Raw genomic sequence first — 19665 nt, forward strand, 5'->3', positions numbered from 1 at the left:
CTCACACTTATCCGGATTGAATTCCATCTGCCACTTTTCTGCTCAACTCTGCATCCTTTCTATATCCTCTTGTAACCTCTGCATCCTGTATACATCCTCTTGAAAATACAAACTGAGGACGGCATGTTTAGCACAGGGCGGCACAGTTAGTGCAGATGTTAACGTAACACTATTACGGCGCCATCAACCCAAGTTCTAATCTGGCGCTGTCTGTAAGGAGTTTGTACGTTCTCCCTGTGACTGAGTGGGTTTTTCCCGAGTGCTCTGGTTTCCTTCCATGCTTCAAAACGTGAAGGGGTTGTAGGTTAATTGGGGTATTTTGACGGCACGGACTCATAGGACGAAAGGGGCTGTTACCATGCTGTATGTCTAAATTTAAAATAAAATGTAGATGCTGAAGATTTGAAATAAAAACAGGAAAGGTTTGAAAATTCAGACAGAATCTGTGGAAAGAGGGCGAGTTAATATTCCAGGCCCGTTATCCCAGACCTAAAGCATTACCTCTTATGCTGCCAGACTGGTTGAATGATTCCAATATTTACTGTTCTTATAAAAAAGGTGGTGTGCATATTAAGTATGAATCCCATTTTCATTAACAAGACTTCGCCTTCAACTTAATGTTTCATTTTAATTGAAATAAAAACGAGCTGCCAGAGGAAGCTGAGGCTGTGGGTCCAGTTACAACATTTAAATGCCATTTGGAGTATACGGATAGGGAACATTTAAAGAGAAATAGGCCAAACACAGGCTAATGGGACTAGCTCAGATAGAAACTCAGTCAGAGTGGACCAGTTAGGCCGAAGGGCCAATTCTGTTTGTTTATCTCTCTGATTCTAATCATTCCAAGTTACATGTCAGAAATCAATCCAAATGCAAAGATGCACTAGCTTTACTCATTTCTGGGTATTGACCATTGGACACCAGCTTCTGTCATGAAATGTGATCTGTTACTGCAGGAGCCTGCTATTAATAGTTATTTATGATGGTCATTTTTAGTATTGGCAAAATCTTTCTTTGGATAGAAATTTCAATCTGACCTTCCTTCCCTTTCAGGATACAAAATGAAGAAGCGAGTGGGAGCTATTGAAGAGTTTGAGTTCCTTCCTCTCACTGATGGAAACCAGCTGCATATCACAATAGCTGTCACTGGCTGGCTGTGCACCGGAAAATATGGTACAAAGAGTGAAAAAGACCAATCAAAGAATGTTCTCTTTTACTTTTTAAAATTGTATTTGTTCCAGCATCAAAGTGAGCGCGAGGAAAATGTTTGGAGGCGTGATTAAGCTTTCCCTAGGATTGATTTGGAAAATGTTTTCTGGCCAGAATTTCTAATTAATGCCTTAGCTGCTCTCATCCACCAAGCATTGTTGAATCTTAACACATTTCAGAGATTGTTATGGCATAGAAGGGGTCATTTTGCTCATTGCATTCATTCTAAATGCCAGAGATACACCTGAGAGGTCCTCCTTCTTTAAAATACTACCATCAACTCAGCCCTTATTTGCATCTTCTCTCTTCCTCGCACACCTGCCCTGACTCCCCCTCTGCCCTAAGACATAACAAGATCAGGTTTCCCATTCTCACCTACCACCCCACCAATCTCAGTATCCAACACCTCTGCCTTCTAAGCAAACCCGTTACTCATATTTGCTCTCCCCTTGTTTCCCTGCATCTTTTCAACCTTCTCTCCATCAACTCCGCTTTAATTCTGTTGCCACTTAACTGCAAAGCCAATTAACTTGCTGAAACCAGTGCAAGTGGAGGAGAATCATCCTGTCACAGAGAGAAGGTGCAAACATTGCAGTGGTGGAGCATGGATTCGGATCAAACCCGGGTCCCTGCAACTGGCAGGCAGCAGACTTCCTCTTGCACCATCCTGGCATCCACACTATTGGATCATTCTAATCAGTGAACCACAATGCTCTTCCCCTTGATTATAACATACAGCCCTTGAACCTGTGACATCCCACCCCCAATACACCAATTAACCTACGACCCCGGTACATTTTTTGAAGGGTGGGAGGAGACTAGAGCACTTGCTGACATGGGGAGAATGTACAAACTCCTTACAGACAGCACCAGATTCAAACCCAGGTCACTGATGCTGTAATACCATTGTGCTAACTTACACTAACTGTGCCTGCCTCTTTCCCTTATCAGGTAATGGGAAACTTTTAGGAAATTTTCCTCTAAAACAGATAAAGCAATACATTTATACAAGAGAAGGCACTATAAAATGTAGCTGCAATGTTCTCTGTCTATCCTAACTGAGCTTTTCTCTTTTTATTTTATGGCAAGTGAGTGATTAATATGAGAAGGAACCGGCTCAAACCTGTTAAAATAGCTGGGGTTTTTTCAAACAACATTGCGGTCCACATGGTATTAAAGGATAATATCATCCAGAGTGGCATTTTCAGTTGACAGGCAGAATCATATTTCGTTTGAAGAGTTTGTCAGTAAATTAGATTAAGTGAATGTATGTGACAAGGTTACTAACTCTTCCATTTTTACCCCTTTTAGTCATTGTTCCTTGGTAAATCTTGTAGCCACTATAGTTCATGTTAGTCTTCAAATTGGGCCAAGCTGAATTACAGGTGGCGCAGCATGTTTGGAGAGCTTTCACATCAAAATAGCGACAGGATGTAGGATGCTGCAAGCGGCTATGTATTAGCATTCCTGTTGCCAAGGAGCTGCTTTGCTTATCAGGATGAAGGCTTTTGCCAGAATCTGTTAATGCTTTTTCAAATCCAGAATTAAAGAGAAAAGCATATGACTTAATAAATCATCATATTTCATCACTCAGAATTCCCCCTCCTCCTCCTCCCCCCCCTCCCCCCCCCCCCCAACACAACTGTTAATGCATACAAGGGATGACTTACAAATGCAGAATTTGCTGCTATGCAGACAAATTGTGGTCAAAGTTAGTCCAAACAGGTCTAGAGAGCTGCATTTTAATAACAAGCAGCGATTTGTGCTGGAATGATAGTTTTAGAATAGAATTGTCTCTGAGATTTGAGGCAGTTATGAAAAGAGGATGTCTTAATAAGGTGAATAATAAGGAAGCTGGAGAATAAATCTGTGCCTACTTCTGTATTTGGAAGTGGAAATAATAATCACTGCAGGGCAGTGAACTGGCTGAAACTAAAATGCCAAAATCATAAACCATTGGAATTGGTGCAGGGATCCAAGTTTTCTTTGGTGTCATTTGAATCAAAACAAATGTAGAGAGTTGCAGTGGAAAGCAATCACGGATGGAAGCAGCACACTCGATGCCTTGCTGATTCCTGGCTCTAGAGAACTTTAGTCAATTTCATTTAACTTCACTCCACAAGATCAGGTTTAGTTTTGATGCTTTCGGTAGTTAAGCAAACTATTTAGGCAGCTTCAGCCATTAACTAAAGCTGACGGAATTTAAAATAATGTTCCATTGTCTGTCATTGGGGACTCTAAAGTTTCTGCTGGAGCCATACAGGAAACAATCGGCATGAAGCTTTCACCAATGCCAACATCATTGTAAACTAGCAGATCCATTTGTACCTCAGACAGATAAAACAGAATATGACGTCTGCTTCAGTGCAGCGTCGAGTTTGGATCTTGTGCAGAAATGTCAGCGAGTCTGTCACAAATTCCAAGGATAAATGGCAGAAATTCTCAGGCTCGAGCATGTGAATATGGAAGTTGCTATTGGTGGCTCAACTAACGACCCCAACTGAGCCCTGATGCTCTGCTCCTCATAGAACTCTATTTGGATGTGGGAACTTGGGGGCAACAGTAATTACGTTCCAAACTTGTCCAGAAATCTTGTGGAACACACACAAGTGCTGAAGAAACTCATCAGGTCATGCAGCATTTATAGCAAGTAAAGGATACCCTTTTGTGTATTTCACTCCAATCCCAGCTTCTCCTGTATAACTCCAGAAATCTTGTGCCTGGCAAGTGGCCTTTTATCCCTTGGTTTGAACGAAAAGGAAGAGTCTCATGCAAGTAAAAAGGCATTTAAGGAACCTGTTAGTGCAGAAATATTTTTAATCTGTTTAAATTCTCTAACAGATATTTGTTCTGGATTTATTGAGGTACTTAAAGCTGTTTAGTAGTGAAAGTGCTGTGTTTTAAAGCAATGCAGTTTTTTTAAATGTCCCATTTAAAAAAAATTCTTAATTTATTTACATTCTTTGTTCTTTCTGTTTGAAGTATTTGGCAGACTTTGATCAGCTAAGTTGGGGGGGGGGGGGGGTGGTCAACAAACAGCCAGCCATCAAAGTTCTCCTGTCCACACTGTGAGATCCCATTAATGTGCAGCAGGCTCTTCTGGTGCACAGGTTCTCACCAACAAGGGACATAGAACAGATTCCTTCGGGGGTTTCCAGAAAGTCCCACTGGAGGGATCAGGAAAAGTAACTCCACATTTCTTTTCCCCCAGAGGTTAACAGTGAGTTCTGGCAGCTTGCCACCAATTGCAAATCTGCCCCAATAAATTGAGTTTATTGCTCTGACAGATGGAAATAAGGCAATTGATTGATGTAAATGTTAGAAAGGGTTTAAGATGTGCATAAGTCCAATGATCATGCTTGAAACTGCCTTGACAGAGCAGCTGCCGTTTATGTCATTTTCATTTTAATTGGTTCATTTGAAAAGCTATGAAATTTTGATGGCTGGTGCAAGAAGGTGAAAAGAGGACTTCTGTTGTATTTGTATTTTTATATTTCTGTTCTTGTCTTCCCTAGAATAACTAAATGAGCCTTTTAAAATTGGAACTGCATTTTCCCCGAGTCAGAAGTTTGAGTACTAGTCTCACCCCAGGACCTGACAATAGAATCTAAGCAGTATTTGGGGCCATGTAAAAGGAGTGTTGCCCTGTTGGAAGAGGGATTAACCTGTTAAGTTTTCTCTGCAGACAGACATTAAAGATTTTTTTGGCAGTGTTCAAAGGAGAACAGAGCAGTTACTTTGTCTCATTACTGCATAAATCCTGCAGTGTGCAAAGTGGTTGTCTTATTCCGAAATGCTCCAACTGCTGTGTACCCACACTTCAAAAATACTTCATTAGCTGTAAAGCACTTTGCGATGCCCTGAGGTCACGATCAGTGCCTTAAAACAAAGACTGCAAGCTCTTTTATGTTCTCCGTAAATTATGCGTTCATTCTCTGTGTATTCCACCAGGAAGTTTTGAGGCTCCGTGGCGGAGTCTGCTTCAATCCAAGGAACAATACTGCTTGGCCTGGGAGTCCAAGTATTTGATGGAATTGGGTAATGCCCTTGTATCTCTGCTGAACGGTCTGGTTAATATGGTGGCTCAGGAAGCTCTGAAGTACACTGTTCTATCAGGTTAGTCAAATACCTGTTTCTCTTGGGATTTTCAAGAAGGTTCATTCCTCTTAAATTACTAATAAGATCATTGGGCACAGGATAAAATGCTTAAAAACGTACATTTTTTAAATAAAGTGTGGCTCCATTCATAGCACAAAGTACCCTGACGGATTCATTTTGGCTTCCTCTTGCCATCATGAAAGGTATTCTCTGGGTGTAATATCACGAAACATTTGTGAATACTGATAAGGCTATAGACATTAAGGTTGAACCAAACACATGTTCTAGAACAGGGGTGTCAAACTCAAATTTACGGAGGGCCAAAATTAAAAACTTGGACTAAGTCGAGGGCCGAACTAAATATTTATTGAAAATTTTCAACAACATTTGCATGTTTTCTTTTCTTTCAACATATGTAATGTTAAACTTTTTCTTATTAAAATAAATGTTTAATAATAGTTTTGGATAAACTTTCCAGAAGCATTAACAAATGAGAAATAAAATATTCAATAAATAATATTTCTCTATAGAGGATTTGTCAAATGTTGCTAGTGTGCTGTCGAATAGTAAAATCTGAGGGCTATTGAGAATGTGGGAGAATAACATGATTCCTGAAACAATCAAATGGGTGACTGATTGTGGGCATGAACTCTAGCAGGGTTATTTGCCATGCCCTTTTTCCATTGGTACAGATATCCTTTGATTTACACACTTTTCAAGTTTTATGCCTAATGAGCTTGTATCCAGGTGCAGGACCATTTTTAACCAGGAATATATTTATCACTGTGACATGAAACAATTGGAAGATCGTTTTATCCTGAGATTAAAGTTCATAATCCTTACTCAGGCCTGTGTGCGGGAGGGCGGGGTTTGCGGGCGATCGGGTTGGACAACGACAGTGCGGGGGCATCAGCTCTCGCTGCAGGGCGGCATCTCGGCGGATCAGCGGCCCCGTCACCGTGAGTCGTGGGTCAGCCTGCGGCAGGGAGGGGGAGTGGGCAACGGTCCTGGCGAGGTCAGGCCCGAGGCCTCCGGTTCCGGGCGCTGGGAAGCGGCCTTGGCTTCCCCTGACACCGGCCAGGCCCCAAAACCAGAGTCCACGGTGAGACCCTGCAACGTAAACAGAGGAGGTGGGGGCGATTAGCAGGCTGACGCCAATGCATTCTGGGATTTGTTGTATTACTGTGCATGGGTGGCCAGCAGGCCACCTCTAATACATTTTTGAAATGATCTTGCGGGCCAAATATAATTATATCGCGGGCCAAATTTGGCTCGAGGGCCAGAGTTTGACATGTGTGTTCTAGAAGGAGCCAAGCTATATGACATTCCTTTATCGTTATGTACCTGGTATACAAAATTTATTCATTTATTTTTCACTCAAGGAATGAGACTTGCTTGAATATTCTTGCACGGAGTTGCCAATATAGGGCCAAATGGCCTCCCTCTATTTTGTGACACCCTGCAAATCTCACCATTTCACCAAGAAATTCATGGGCAAATCCATCACTGTATTTCAGAAAACTGACACAAAATAGAACTAAATCAGCCACATCAATTTAGTTCAAAGGCTGGGGGTTCTTTGTGAATGAGTCACCTACTGATTCTACCACTATCTTCAAATCAGAGGTGATTCAACCTGATTAAAAGTGAATGCAGCTAAAATTATACATAGGAAATGTAATTCCAAGAAAAACACAAAAACAGGCTGCTTGATTTGCACCTCATCCACCACATTAAGCAATGATTATGTGCACAAATAGAGCATAGTAGCTGCAGCAGTACACTTAGAAGATGCACTCACCATCATTAATGACCTCTCTCAAACTTCGACTATATAATCAATACTTGCAAATTTTCCTCTAAATCACATAAATCCTGTCTTGGAAGTACATCATTCACAATTTGTGAACTTTTCCCCACCCCTCCAATCACACAGCAGAAGTAGATTTATGATGGGTTGGAGCAAATCAAGAAAATAGCTCATCATCATCTTCTCCAGGGTAGTTGGATATGGATAATAAAGCTCAGCTATATCCCATAAAGTGACATATAAAAAATACAATATGTTCTTATTGTTATCAATCTCCTTGTAGTGTTCTGATTCATACTACTGCTGAATTAGGGAGTCAGATTTTGCTTGAATTTTCTGAGCATGTGGTAATGTAGAACGTGTTAAAGAAAGTATCGTAATCTGTTTTGACTTGCAGCAAGAAGTTTTTTTTTAAAGTCTATAAAAGTCTTGGTACTCTCAAAACCTACAGGCTGGGGGTACTTTGTGAATGAGTCCTCAAAGCTATACCATTATCTTCAAATCACAAGGGAGGGAGGGAGGGTGGGTGTGGTAGGGTGCTGTGTGTGTGTGTGTGTGTGTGTGTGTGTGTGTGTGTGTGTGTCTGTGGGGGTGGGGATTGTATACACTAACTAACAATCACATGGGGGATTTTTCTGCACTCATTATTTTACTGAACACAAGATCTTTAATGTGATATTCATGCTGTGTTTACAGCCACTCCTAAGGCGTAATTCTAGATTGTATTGTCCATGAGAATCTAAATGAGAAGATATTTGTTTGTGGGTCTCACTTGCTCCAGAAGCAAGGGTACTTGATATTGAATTTCATTCATGTTCAAGATCATATTTGTAACAACTTCCCCATTGCACTTTGGAAGGTATTGTAACTGCGCTGATGTGGCCAGCCTCACTGCTCACTGTTGCTAGTGTGATCGACAACCCCTGGGGAGTTTGCCTCAGCCGATCAGCTGAAGTTGGAAAGCATTTGGCCCATGTGCTTCTGAGCAGACAGCAGGTAAAAGAAACATTTCAAGCTGTGTAACTGTCAGTTTTATGAGTGTAAACAGAAGCAAGTTGTCCAGCTTTGTCTCGGACCAGTTAATAAAATTTTAATGTAAAATTTGTCATGGGAACCCCAGTTTTTAAAAAATTCTCCAGTTTCTTGTTTCTGAAAGTTTTGATTTCCTCATTAGAGTCCATTTCCACATCTTTCTTGTATCTAGTACCTCATCCAAATGGCTATTATCCTGGAGTGCTAGCGGGTTATCCAACTGTGTAAAAGTGTCATTTTTGATTTTTAACCTGTTTCCTTAAGAACATATTGAGATGACTTTATAGCAGATGATTTGCATTTACTTTTGTGCCTTTCATGCAACAAAGCATCCTGAGGCTCTACCCAGGGATGAGAAATAAGCATTGAAAGAAGAAGAATTTCTAGTGCTGAATGAAGATGTGAACTGGTTTTTGAATGGTTAGAGAGACTTTTTCTGGGGCCAAGATGGATGAAAGTTTTTACACTGAAGGTGACATAGTAAGAAAGGGGAAATGCAGAGTGTGGAGAACACTGACTGTTGATTTGCAAAAGGAGGGAGGGTTAAGAATCCTGAAGAAATTAATTACAGGTGAACACAATTTTCAATGTGATAAATTGAGGAATTTAGAGGTTGAAAGAGGAACAGGATTTGAGATGTGGGAGCAGGATTTTACATTTAAATTTAGTCATACAGCATGGTAACATTAGCCCATGTCGCCCAAATACCCCAATTAACCTATAGCCCATTTATTTTGAAGGGTGGGAGGAAACAGAGTACCCAGAGGAATCCATGCAGAAACAGGGAGAACATACTAACATCTTACTGATAGTGCCAGATTCGAACCAAGGTTACTGGCGCTGCAACGGCGTTGCGCTAATCATGGCATCCCAATTATTTGGTCAACTTGCAGCTTGTGCAATGTAAAAGTTTGCCAAGGCAACCATTTGGGTGATTGAGTCTTGAAATGTATGAAGTAAAAATGAGAATTTCAACAGTAATGGAGATGGTGAGTGGGGGGTGTGGTGGAATATTTCTTGCATATGGTTGGTGTAAGTAAGTCCTTATGAATGGTATCGCAAAGAGAAAGCAGGTGAATCAGCACTTGATCTCTTTGACCCCCTCTGAGCTGATTTATTGGAATGGTGTTTGGTTATCATTCATTCTCTCCAAATATAATGTTCAATCCAATTATCCTTTGTCTACCTTTGTTAACTTCTAAATTGTCTCTAAGTGTAAAGATCTATCCCTCTGTTGTTAATCTGAATGGCCATATGTTTAAATTCTAAAATTTAGACATACAGCACAGTAACAGACCCTTCCAGCCCACGAGCCCATGCCACTGCAATTCCACCACCCCCCTGCACTGCCGTAATGCATTGTGCTAACTGCTACTCTCACCGCGCCATTTCTTTTCATTTGTGTTAAATTTCACCATTAACCCTGGTTGTTATTGTGACTGCCATTTTACTGAAACTATCTAAATGCATTGGCCTGAGTTTCTGGGTGAGCAGCAAACTAAATGATGACCATGAAGAAAGATAGGAGAAAAATTTTCCATCTCTGTAGAGTTATTTTCTGCTTTTATACTGTTAAGTGTTGTCAATTTTGAGCTATGGGGAATCAAAGCTATCGAGCAGTAATGAGGTTAGCAAACTAACTGAACAGCCAAAAAGTTTTAAAGAATTCTCAGAAACCACCTCAACGGGTAAAAGTCTTTGCATTTTTAAAGACCTTCCCAAACTTTTGATGGAGAGAAATTGAATATTGGGACAGACTAGCAATGTTTTTGCATAAAATAGAATTTTTATTGTATTTGATAATATCAAGAAACAAAGTGGCAAATGGCCTTCATAAGAGACTGCACTTTCCTCCAATCTAATCAATTTTTGTTCTAGTATCCTCGAACTTATTTGGTCTTCCATCTGATTACCAAGAGTGGCAAAGTTGTTTCCCATGGTGGGGGAGTCAAGGACAAGAGTAACTTCAGGATTGAAGAGCGCCCATGTAAAACAGTGATGTAAAGGAATTTCTTTAGCCAGAGAGTGATCTGGAATTTCAGATTTATTGTCAGAGACTATACATGACATCACATGCGATTCAGCCAGTCAGTATACAGAGCTATAGAAATTTGCCAGGGTTTCTGGTGTCCTACCAAACCTCCTCAAACTCCTGAGGAAGTAAGAGGTGCTGATGTGCTTTCTTCACAATCCCTTTAGTGTGTTCAGTCCAGGACAGAACCCTCTCCATCTCTGATTCCCCCCAATGATCACTGGATTATATACCTCTCACTTTCTCTTCCTTCCTTCCTCACTCCACCCTCGGAGCTTCACTTTTCCTTCCTGAAGTCAACAATCAGCTCATTAGTTTTGGAGACACTGAATGCAAGGTTGTTGGTGCACCATTCAGCCAAGTTTTCAGTCTCCCTCCTGTATGTTGACTCATCACCTTTCTTTATACAACCCCTACAATGGTATCATCGGCAGGTTGTTGTGTGTATTTAAGGCAGAGAATGATATTTATCTGAATGAAACTCAAAAGTCTGCAGATGCTGTGATTGTAGTAAAAACATATCAAAATGCTGGAGGAACTTGGCTAGTCTTTCAGCGTCTTTAGGAGACAAAGGTATATTGCTGATGTTTCGGGTTTGAGCCTTTCTTCAAGAAATAAGCAGAATGATCAAAGATCAAGAAATCTCAGAATACAGACAACACTGGCTGGGGGAGGAGTCCAGACCAACAACAGGTGTTAAGTGGATATGATAAGGGGAGAGGTCTGTGTGAAAGGAGACAGGGAAAAGGGAGAGAGAGAGAGAGAGCTGGGCAAAAGCAGCAAGGGAAGTAAAGGGGGAGGGGTGGTTTAACAAAAGCCAGATATTAATGCCAGTCAGAAGATGAGGTGTTGTTCCTCCAGTTTGTGGGTGGTGGTCTCAATCTGGCAGTGTATGAGACCATGGACAGAAATGTCAGGAAGGGAATGGGATGGGGAATTGAAATGGGTGGCCACAGGGAGATCCACACTATTGCAGCAGACAGTGCCGAGGTGCTCAACAAACTGATTTTCCCAGTCCGTGCTCAATCTTGCCAATGTTGGCCACAATGGGAGCATCAGATGCAGTAGATGACCCCAGCAGATTTACAAGTAAAATGTGGAGCATCTCCTGCAGTCACAGGGATAGGTATCAAGGGAACGATTGGTGGGGAGGGAGGAGTATCAGAGGTTGTAGGGAGAAGGCAGGGGAGTGGGACTGAATGGGAGAATGTATCAGCTCTTGATGAAATGGTGGATGGGCTGAATGGCCTACTTCTGCCCCTATGTTTTATGGGTTTTTGTGACACACTGTGAAACTACTTCAGCAGTTCACATAAACTTCATAAATTGTAATATTGTTATCTGTGCATTTCATTCAAAAAAGCATTATCAAATGTTCTGGGATGTAGGCTGATGGAGTCTACTGACAATAAGATATTTGAATTAAGGGCAAAAGTCTAGCTTGAAATGGTTGGAATTAAAAAAATATATAAATGTGGTCAAATTGAAATAAAAGTGAATTGTAGTCCAAACATATGGTAGGTTTGGCAGTTGCTAAAATTGTAAGGAATTTATAACACAAATCTGTCTTTAGTCTTTTTGAGTAGGGCTACATATTGTGTGTAAGAAACTGGAAGTGGCACTTGGTACTTTTCTTGTTGGCATGACACATTAATGATAGTTTAGCAGCTCTATCTGAGACTCCTTGAGTTGTTAATACTGGAGATTAAATATTCTGCACTGCAGTAAAACTTTGAGGTTGTATTTATAGTAAAGTACTGGTACTTTCCCCTATTGACTGCACAGTATAGGGGCAAGCATTTTCTTGTGTTTACCGAGGCGACCTGCATCCTCTTCAGTAGTTTAATTAGATCAGTGTAGAACTGTTGCTTAAATTGGCCTCAGTGAATTATTTTTTTAATTTATTTTTTACCATATCAACCAAAATATGTATAAACATTTCTCATTAAATTTACACAGTGGCATTTTCTCCCCTTTTTCCCCCTTTCCCTCCCTCCCCTCTTCCCAACCCCCTCCAAAACCCATATTCAGCATACACAATACAATAAAAGCCTAAAACAATATCTTCACACAAAGGAAAATAAACAAGAAAAATGCATCATCTGTTTGTTACACACTGAATCTAGTCATTTTGTCTTCTTATCATTTTCATTTTAGGGGATGGAAGTCCGAGGCAAGCTCTCTCTGTTATGTTCCATGTATGGTTCCCAAATTTGTTCCAACAATGTGACTTTATTTTTTAAATTATAGGTTATTTTTTCCAATGGAATACATTTATTCATTTCCATGTACCATTGCTGTATTCTCATGCTCTCTTACATTTTCCAAGTTGACATTATACATTTTTTTGCTACTGCTAAGGCTATCATAATGAATCTTTTTTGCACTTTATTCAATTTGAGGCTTAATTCTTTACTTCATATGTTACTTAAAAGAAAGATCTCTGGTTTTTTTGGTATGTTATTTTTTGTAATTTTATTTAGTATCTGATTTAGTTCTTCCTTCTCCCCTTTTTTATCTAGTTCTGGTTTTTCCTTTGTCTGGTAAAAATCTGATAACTATCTTAATTGTGCACTCTATAATAATTTCTAAAGTTTGATAACTGCAAACCACCTTGGTTATACCTCTCTGTTAATTTATCTAACACTACCCTTGGTTTCCTCCCTTTCCAGAAGAATTTCCTTATTATTCTCTTTAGTTCATTAAAGAATTTCTCTGTTAAGGGAATTGGCAACGATTGAAATAAGTATTGTATCCTTGGGAAGACATTCATTTTAATGCAGTTTACCCTCCCTATCAACATTACCAGTAATTCTTTCCAATGTTCTAAGTCTTCCTACAATTTCTTTATTAGTGGCTGTGATAGTACAGATCTATCACCAATGTACATAGTGTATATAGTTACTGTATCTAGACTGTGCTTACAGCGATTGGCTGAGAGCTAAGCCACGCTTATTGTATGGGCCTTAAAGGGTTGTGTCCCTAGCCAGGTTGGATCATTCCGGACTGATCGGCCACCTGTGAAGAGCTCCTGTCTTTTGCTAATAAAAGCCTTGGTTTGGATCAACAAGTCTTTGGTTCTTTCGACGAGCTCTACAATTTTATTAGCAAAAAGATTTTCTTTTTTGAAAGGGATGGAGCGTTTAACTCGGCCAGAAAAACTTGATATTGACCCACAGTCAGCTACAGCCTTCAAAGCCTTTAACTTCTGGCTGCTGAACTTTGAAAACTTCCTGAGACTCATTGAGGTGGAGGAGGATAACCAGCGTCTAACAGCATTGCTGTCTATGGTGTCCTTGAGAGTCTACGAGAACATCCAGGATGAGACCACTTACACCGCAGCCATAAAGGTACTGAAAGAACTGTATAATCAACCGGTGAACAGAGTTCATGACCGGCTCGTGCTTGCTTCAAGGAAGCAACAGCCCGGCGAGTCCAGCAGGGCATATTTACAAGTATTAAAGGCATTGGGCAAGGACTGTAACTGTGTGGACAAAACTGCTGCCGAGATCACAAATGATCTCGTCCGGGATGCCTATGTGGCCGGGCTCCGATCGAACGAAGTGAGGCTGCGCTTGCTCGAGCAAGGGGTAGAAAAACTAGAGGATGTGGCCCGGATTGCAATCACAATGGAGGATGCAGCCTTAAAGTCCACCGAGCTCTCTAGGGACTGGACCCCTCGTTCTGATGTGAGTAGAGTGTCCTTCTACCCTACCACTGACGGCCTGTCGGCTGCTGCTACCCTGCCCCCTGCGAACCCAAAATGTTATTTCTGCAGGAGGGACAAACACAGCAGGTCCCAGTGCCCAGCAAGAAAAGCCAGGTGCTAGAAGTGCCTTAAAAAGGGCCACTTTGCTGCAGTCTGTAGGTCTAAAATGGCCGCCGGCAAACACAGTGCCTCGTGTGAAACCCAACCGCCACTATCCCATTCAAACTCTTCTTCCCCAGAGCTCTCGTCCAATGAGAGCGAGGGCTCCCCTGCACGGCAACGCCTGACGTCACGGATACGCCGAACCCGGAAGGGGAAGCCCACCCTCGCAACCATGGTGTTGGCCCGCCTCTCGCCCCCGTGCGGAATACTCGACGCTACCGCCGCTGCTGCCGCCGCCATAGACACCCCCGAGGCCGACGCTGCTGCTGCCGCCGCCACAGACACCCCCGGGGCCGACGCTACCGCCGCTGCTGCCGCCGGCACAGACACCCCCGGGGCCGATGCTACCGCTGCTGCTACCGCCACCACAGCCACCCCTGCGGCCAACCAAGTACTCACCCTAGCGTCCATCGCCAACGACCGCCAGGGCCCGACCGCCGCGACCAACGACCTACCCACTGCCAATCGCAAGCAACTACAAACCCCACTACTTACCATTCACCCGTCGACGCCGCCACAACAGCACTTCCGGGAGGTCCTCCAACCTGCTCCTCGAGCGTTGACTACGTCATCCCGTTGCGTGACATCATCCCGTTGCGTGACGTCATCCCGTTGCGTGACGTCATCCCGTTGCGTGACGTCATCCCGTTGCGTGATGTCATCGTGCAAAACTGCTTCAATAACACTAAACCAGCAATGCTCTCATCCCCTCACCAGAGCAATGGAACTGATTAAAGCGCTTGGATACTACACCATTTGCTTATTTGACTCTGGGTCAACTGACAGTTTTATCCAGCCAGATCTGGCCCTCCGTTGGGGACTTGACATTATCCCCACTACCCAGAGGATCTCATTAGCGACGAGGTCGCACTCGACTGGGATAAAGGGGTATTGCATCGCCACGATGGAAGTACAGGGCGTAACGGTCACCCACTTCAAATTATTCATCCTTCCCCAATTGTGCGCCCCAGTGTTGCTGGGATTAGACTTCCAGTGTCAGTTCCGAACGGTGTCCCTACACTTTGGGGGACCCCAGGCCCCCCTATCGGTCTGCCATCGCCCCACCCCCGAAGCACCCGAGCAACCCGCCCCCGTGCCCCGGGGCCAATCCTGCGGCCTTTCCACACTCCGGATTGCCCCGCCAGCACTCTTCGCAAACCTCACCCCTGGCTGGAAGCCTGTGGCCACCAAAAGTCGGCAATATAGTTACAAAAACAGGCAATTCATTAGGAATGAGGTGTGTAGATTGCTGGATGAGGGCATCATCGAACCCAGTTCAAGCCCCTGGAGTGCCCAGGTGGTGGTTGTCAAGAACGGGGAAAAACTACGGATGGTGGTCGACTATAGCCAGACCATTAACCGCTTCACGTTCCTGGATGCGTACCCCCTGCCATGCATCACGGATGTGGTGAACCAGATCGCCCAATACCGCATTTTCTCCACCATTGACCTACGTTCGGCCTACCACCAGCTCCCGATCCGCTGCGAGGACCAACCATTCACGGCCTTTGAAGCGAATGGGCGGCTATATCAATTTCTCAGGGTATCATTCGGGGTCACGAATGGTGTCGCGGTCTTCCAGCGGGAAATGGACAGGATGGTGGACCAGAATGGGCTAACCGCTACCTTCCCGTATCTGGACAATATCACCATCTGCGGCCACGACACACAGGACCACGACGCCAACCTAGACAAATTTCTTCAAACTGCCCGTCAGCTGAACCTGACTTACAATTTGGACAAGTGTGTCTTCCGGACCACACGACTCGCTATTCTAGGTTGCGTGGTGGAGAACGGGATAGTCATGCCAGATCCTGACCGCATGCATCCCCTAATGGACTTACCCCTCCCCCATACCCAGAAAGCTCTCAAACGCTGCCTGGGCCTTTTCTCGTATTACGCCCAATGGGTTCCACACTATGCCGACAAGGCGCGCCCTCTTATCAAGACCACGTCCTTTCCCCTCTCGACTGAAGCCACAGCGGCTTTCGATTGAATCGACGATCGCTGCTGCGATGCTGCACGCGATCGATGAGTCTGTCCCGTTTCAAGTCGAGAGCGATACATCCGACTTCGCCCTGGCAGCCACCTTGAACCAGGCCGGTCGGCCTGTAGCCTTCTTCTCCAGAACCCTCCAGGGTCCGGAGAGTAGACACTCCTCGGTCAAGAAGGAGGCCCAGGCCATAGTTGAAGCGGTGCGTCGTTGGAGACATTACCTCGCTGTGAGGCGCTTTACACTGTTGACTGATCAACGTGCGGTCTCCTTCATGTTCAGCAACACCCAGCGTGGTAAGATAAAAAACGACAAAATCGCCAGATGGAGAATCGAACTCTCCACTTTTAACTATGACATCCTGTACCAGCCTGGTAAGCTCAATGACCCACCTGACGCGCTCTCCAGGGGGACGTGCGCCAGCATACAGATGGACAGACTACAGAAACTCCATGAGGCGCACTGTCATCCAGGGCTCACTAGGTTTGCCCACTTTGTCAAGGCGTGCAACCTACCCTACACAGTTGAGGAGATCCGCTCCATGACCCGAGCCTATTCGGTGTGCGCTGAATGCAAGCCCCACTTCTTCCGTCCGGATAACTCCCACGTTATCAAAGCCACCCGCCCCTTCGAGCGTCTTAGCGTAGACTTTAAGGGGCCCCTACCGTCGACCAACCGTAATACCTACATCCTTACGGCCATCGACGAGTACTCCCGCTTCCCGTTCGCTGTGCCCTGCCCAGACACCACTGCCACCTCAGTGATACAGGCCCTTCACAGTATTTTCGCCATTTTCGGATACCCCAATTCCATCCACAGTGACAGGGGGTCCTCATTCATGAGCGCGGAGCTGCAACAGTACCTTCTGGAGTGTGGTATCGCTTCAAGCAGGACCACGAGCTATAACCCACGCGGTAACGGCCAGGTCGAGAGGGAGAATGCCACCATATGGAGAGCGGTTACACTGGCTCTCCGGTCTAAAGATCTCCCCACCTCTCACTGGCAGGAGGTTCTCACTAGTGCCTTAAACTCCATCCGCTCCCTCTTATGTACTGCAACAAATGCCACCCCCCACGAAAGGATGTTCCTTTTCCCGAGGAAATCCGAATCAGGAACCACTCTACCGGCATGGCTCACCGTCCCTGGCCCCGTCCTTTTGCGACGCCACGTCCAGCACTCAAAGAATGACCCCTTGGTCGACCGAGTGACTCTACTCCACGCGAACCCACATTACGCCTACGTTGAGTTCCCAGACGGGCGGGAGGACACTGTTTTGGTGCGGGACCTAGCTCAGCACGCGGTAGTCCCAGCAAACCCCCCAACCCAACCTTCCCCAACTCTTTATTCCCCAGGCCCCGTGCCGCAACAGAAGGACCAACAGCACCCCAACGACCCGGGCCACCCTGCCGACAACACGACTGGGGAATTGAGCGACGGAGCAGTCGCACCCGGCGACACCATCCCAGCGACCCCAATCCCGGCACCATGGCGGTCATGCCGGATGGTCAGACCCCCTGACCGCTACAGTCCTTGACTTACCCCTTCCTTTCATTCTCTCCCTCGTTTTTTTTTTTGGTTTTTTTTTCCCAGGGTCCGTTCTCCAAGAAGGGGTGAATGTGATAGTACAGATCTATCACCAATGTACATAGTGTATATAGTTACTGTATCTAGACTGTGCTTACAGCGATTGGCTGAGAGCTAAGCCACGCCTATTGTCTGGGCCTTAAAGGGTTGTGTCCCTAGCCAGGTCGGATCATTCCGGACTGGTCGGCCACCTGTGAAGAGCTCCTGTCTTTTGCTAATAAAAGCCTTGGTTTGGATCAACAAGTCTTTGGTTCTTTCGATGAGCTCTACAGTGGCTGATAATTTCATTTGTACAAGTGGCTTAAGTTATTATCTAACCTGATCCCTAGGTATCGGATTGCTTGTGCTTGCCATTTAAATGATGATTCTTTTTTAAAATTCTGTATAATCTGCATTACTCATTGGCATCACATCAATTTTATTTGCGTTGATCTTGTACTCCGATATTTCTTCAATTTCTTATGTAATTCTTTTATTGATATCTCTGGTTCTGTTCAGTATACTATGATGTCATCTAAAAATAAGCTGATTTTATACTCCTCCTCCTTTATTTTTATTCCTTTTATTTTATTTTCTATTCTTATTAGTTCTGCCAAAGGTTCTATTGCTAAGGCGAACAATGAGGGGGATAGTGGACATCCCTGTCTAGTTGACCTACTTAATTTAAAGTGATTCGATACATATCCATTTACTGCTACCTTCGCCAATGGACCATTATACAATGCTTTAATCCAATTAATATACTCTTCTGGTAGATTGAACCTCTGTAATACTTTAATTAAATAGTTCCACTCTACTCCATCAAAGACATTTTCTGCATCTAAAGCAACAATCACTGTTGTCTTCTTATGTCCTTGAACTGCATGAATTAGATTAATAAGTTTATAGACATTATCTGCTGTTTGTCTTTTCTTCATAAATCCAGTTTAATCTTGTTTTACTATTTTTGGTACACAATCAGCCAATCTGTTTGCTAATAATTTCACTATTATCTTATAATCTGAGTTAAGTAGAGATATTGGTCTATATGATGCTGGTGTTAATGGATCCTTCCACGTCTTTGGTATTACTGTAATTATTGCTGTCTTACATGAATCTGGCAAGTTTTCTGTTTCTTCTACCTGGTTCATTTCTTCCAGGAGAGGAGAAATTAATAACTCTTTAAATGTTTTATATAACTCTATTGGAAATCCATCTTCTCCTGGTGTTTTATTGTTCGGCAGTTTTTTAATATATCCTGTACTTCCTCTATTTCAAATGGTTTTATTAGTTTGTTTTGTTCCTCTTCTTGCAATTTTGGCAGTTCAATTTTAGCTAAAAATTCCTCTTTTTTATCATCTTTCCCCTCGTTCTCAGTTTGGTATAATTGTTCATAAAATTCCTTAAAGTTTTCATTAATCTCTGTTGGGTTATATGTAATTTGTTTGTCCTTTTTCCTTGATGCCAATACAGTTCTTTTAGCTTGTTCTGTTTTAAGTTGCCAGGCTAATATTTTGTGTTTTTTCTCCCAGTTCGTAATACTTTTGCTTTATCTTCATTATGTTCTTCTCCACCTGATACGTTTGTAATGTTTCGTATTTTATTTTTTGTCCCCCAATTCTGTCCTTTTCGTTATATCATCCCTTTTTACAAATTCCTTTTCTGTACTTACTATCTCCCTTTCCAACTGCTCTATTTCCCAATTGTAATCCTTTTTCATCTTAGTTACATAACTTATTATCTGTCCTCTAATGAAGGCTTTCATTGCGTCCCATCATATAAATTTGTCTTTCACTGATTCTGTGTTTATTTCAAAATATGTTTTAATTTGGCATTCAATAAACTCCCTAAATTCCTGCCTTTTAAGTAGCATGGAGTTTAACCTCCATCTATATGTTCTTGGTGGGATGTCCTCCAGTTCTATTGCTAATAATATGAGTGAATGATCTGATAGTAGTCTAGCTTTATACTCAGTTTTCCTAACTCTCCCTTGAATATGGGCTGACAACAAAAACATATCAATCCTTGAGTTAAGTTTTGTGCCCACTCGAATAATA

The 19665-nt window shown here is 43.2% G+C and overlaps 1 protein-coding gene across 8 annotated transcripts in view; it reads left to right on the forward strand.

Moving 5' to 3' along the window:
- Positions 1-19665, forward strand: part of tmco4 (transmembrane and coiled-coil domains 4) — a 93165-nt gene that overhangs the window by 22071 nt on the left and 51429 nt on the right. For all 8 annotated transcript variants that reach the window (XM_069918798.1, XM_069918800.1, XM_069918802.1 and 5 more), the window contains 3 exons: positions 1054-1173; positions 5161-5325; positions 7977-8113. In XM_069918798.1, coding sequence (XP_069774899.1) covers positions 1054-1173; positions 5161-5325; positions 7977-8113 — 422 coding nt within the window. The remainder of the gene's footprint in view (positions 1-1053; positions 1174-5160; positions 5326-7976; positions 8114-19665) is intronic.

The sequence above is a fragment of the Narcine bancroftii genome, chromosome 2 (genome assembly GCF_036971445.1).
Source record: "Narcine bancroftii isolate sNarBan1 chromosome 2, sNarBan1.hap1, whole genome shotgun sequence".
Taxonomy (NCBI): Eukaryota; Metazoa; Chordata; class Chondrichthyes; order Torpediniformes; family Narcinidae; genus Narcine; species Narcine bancroftii.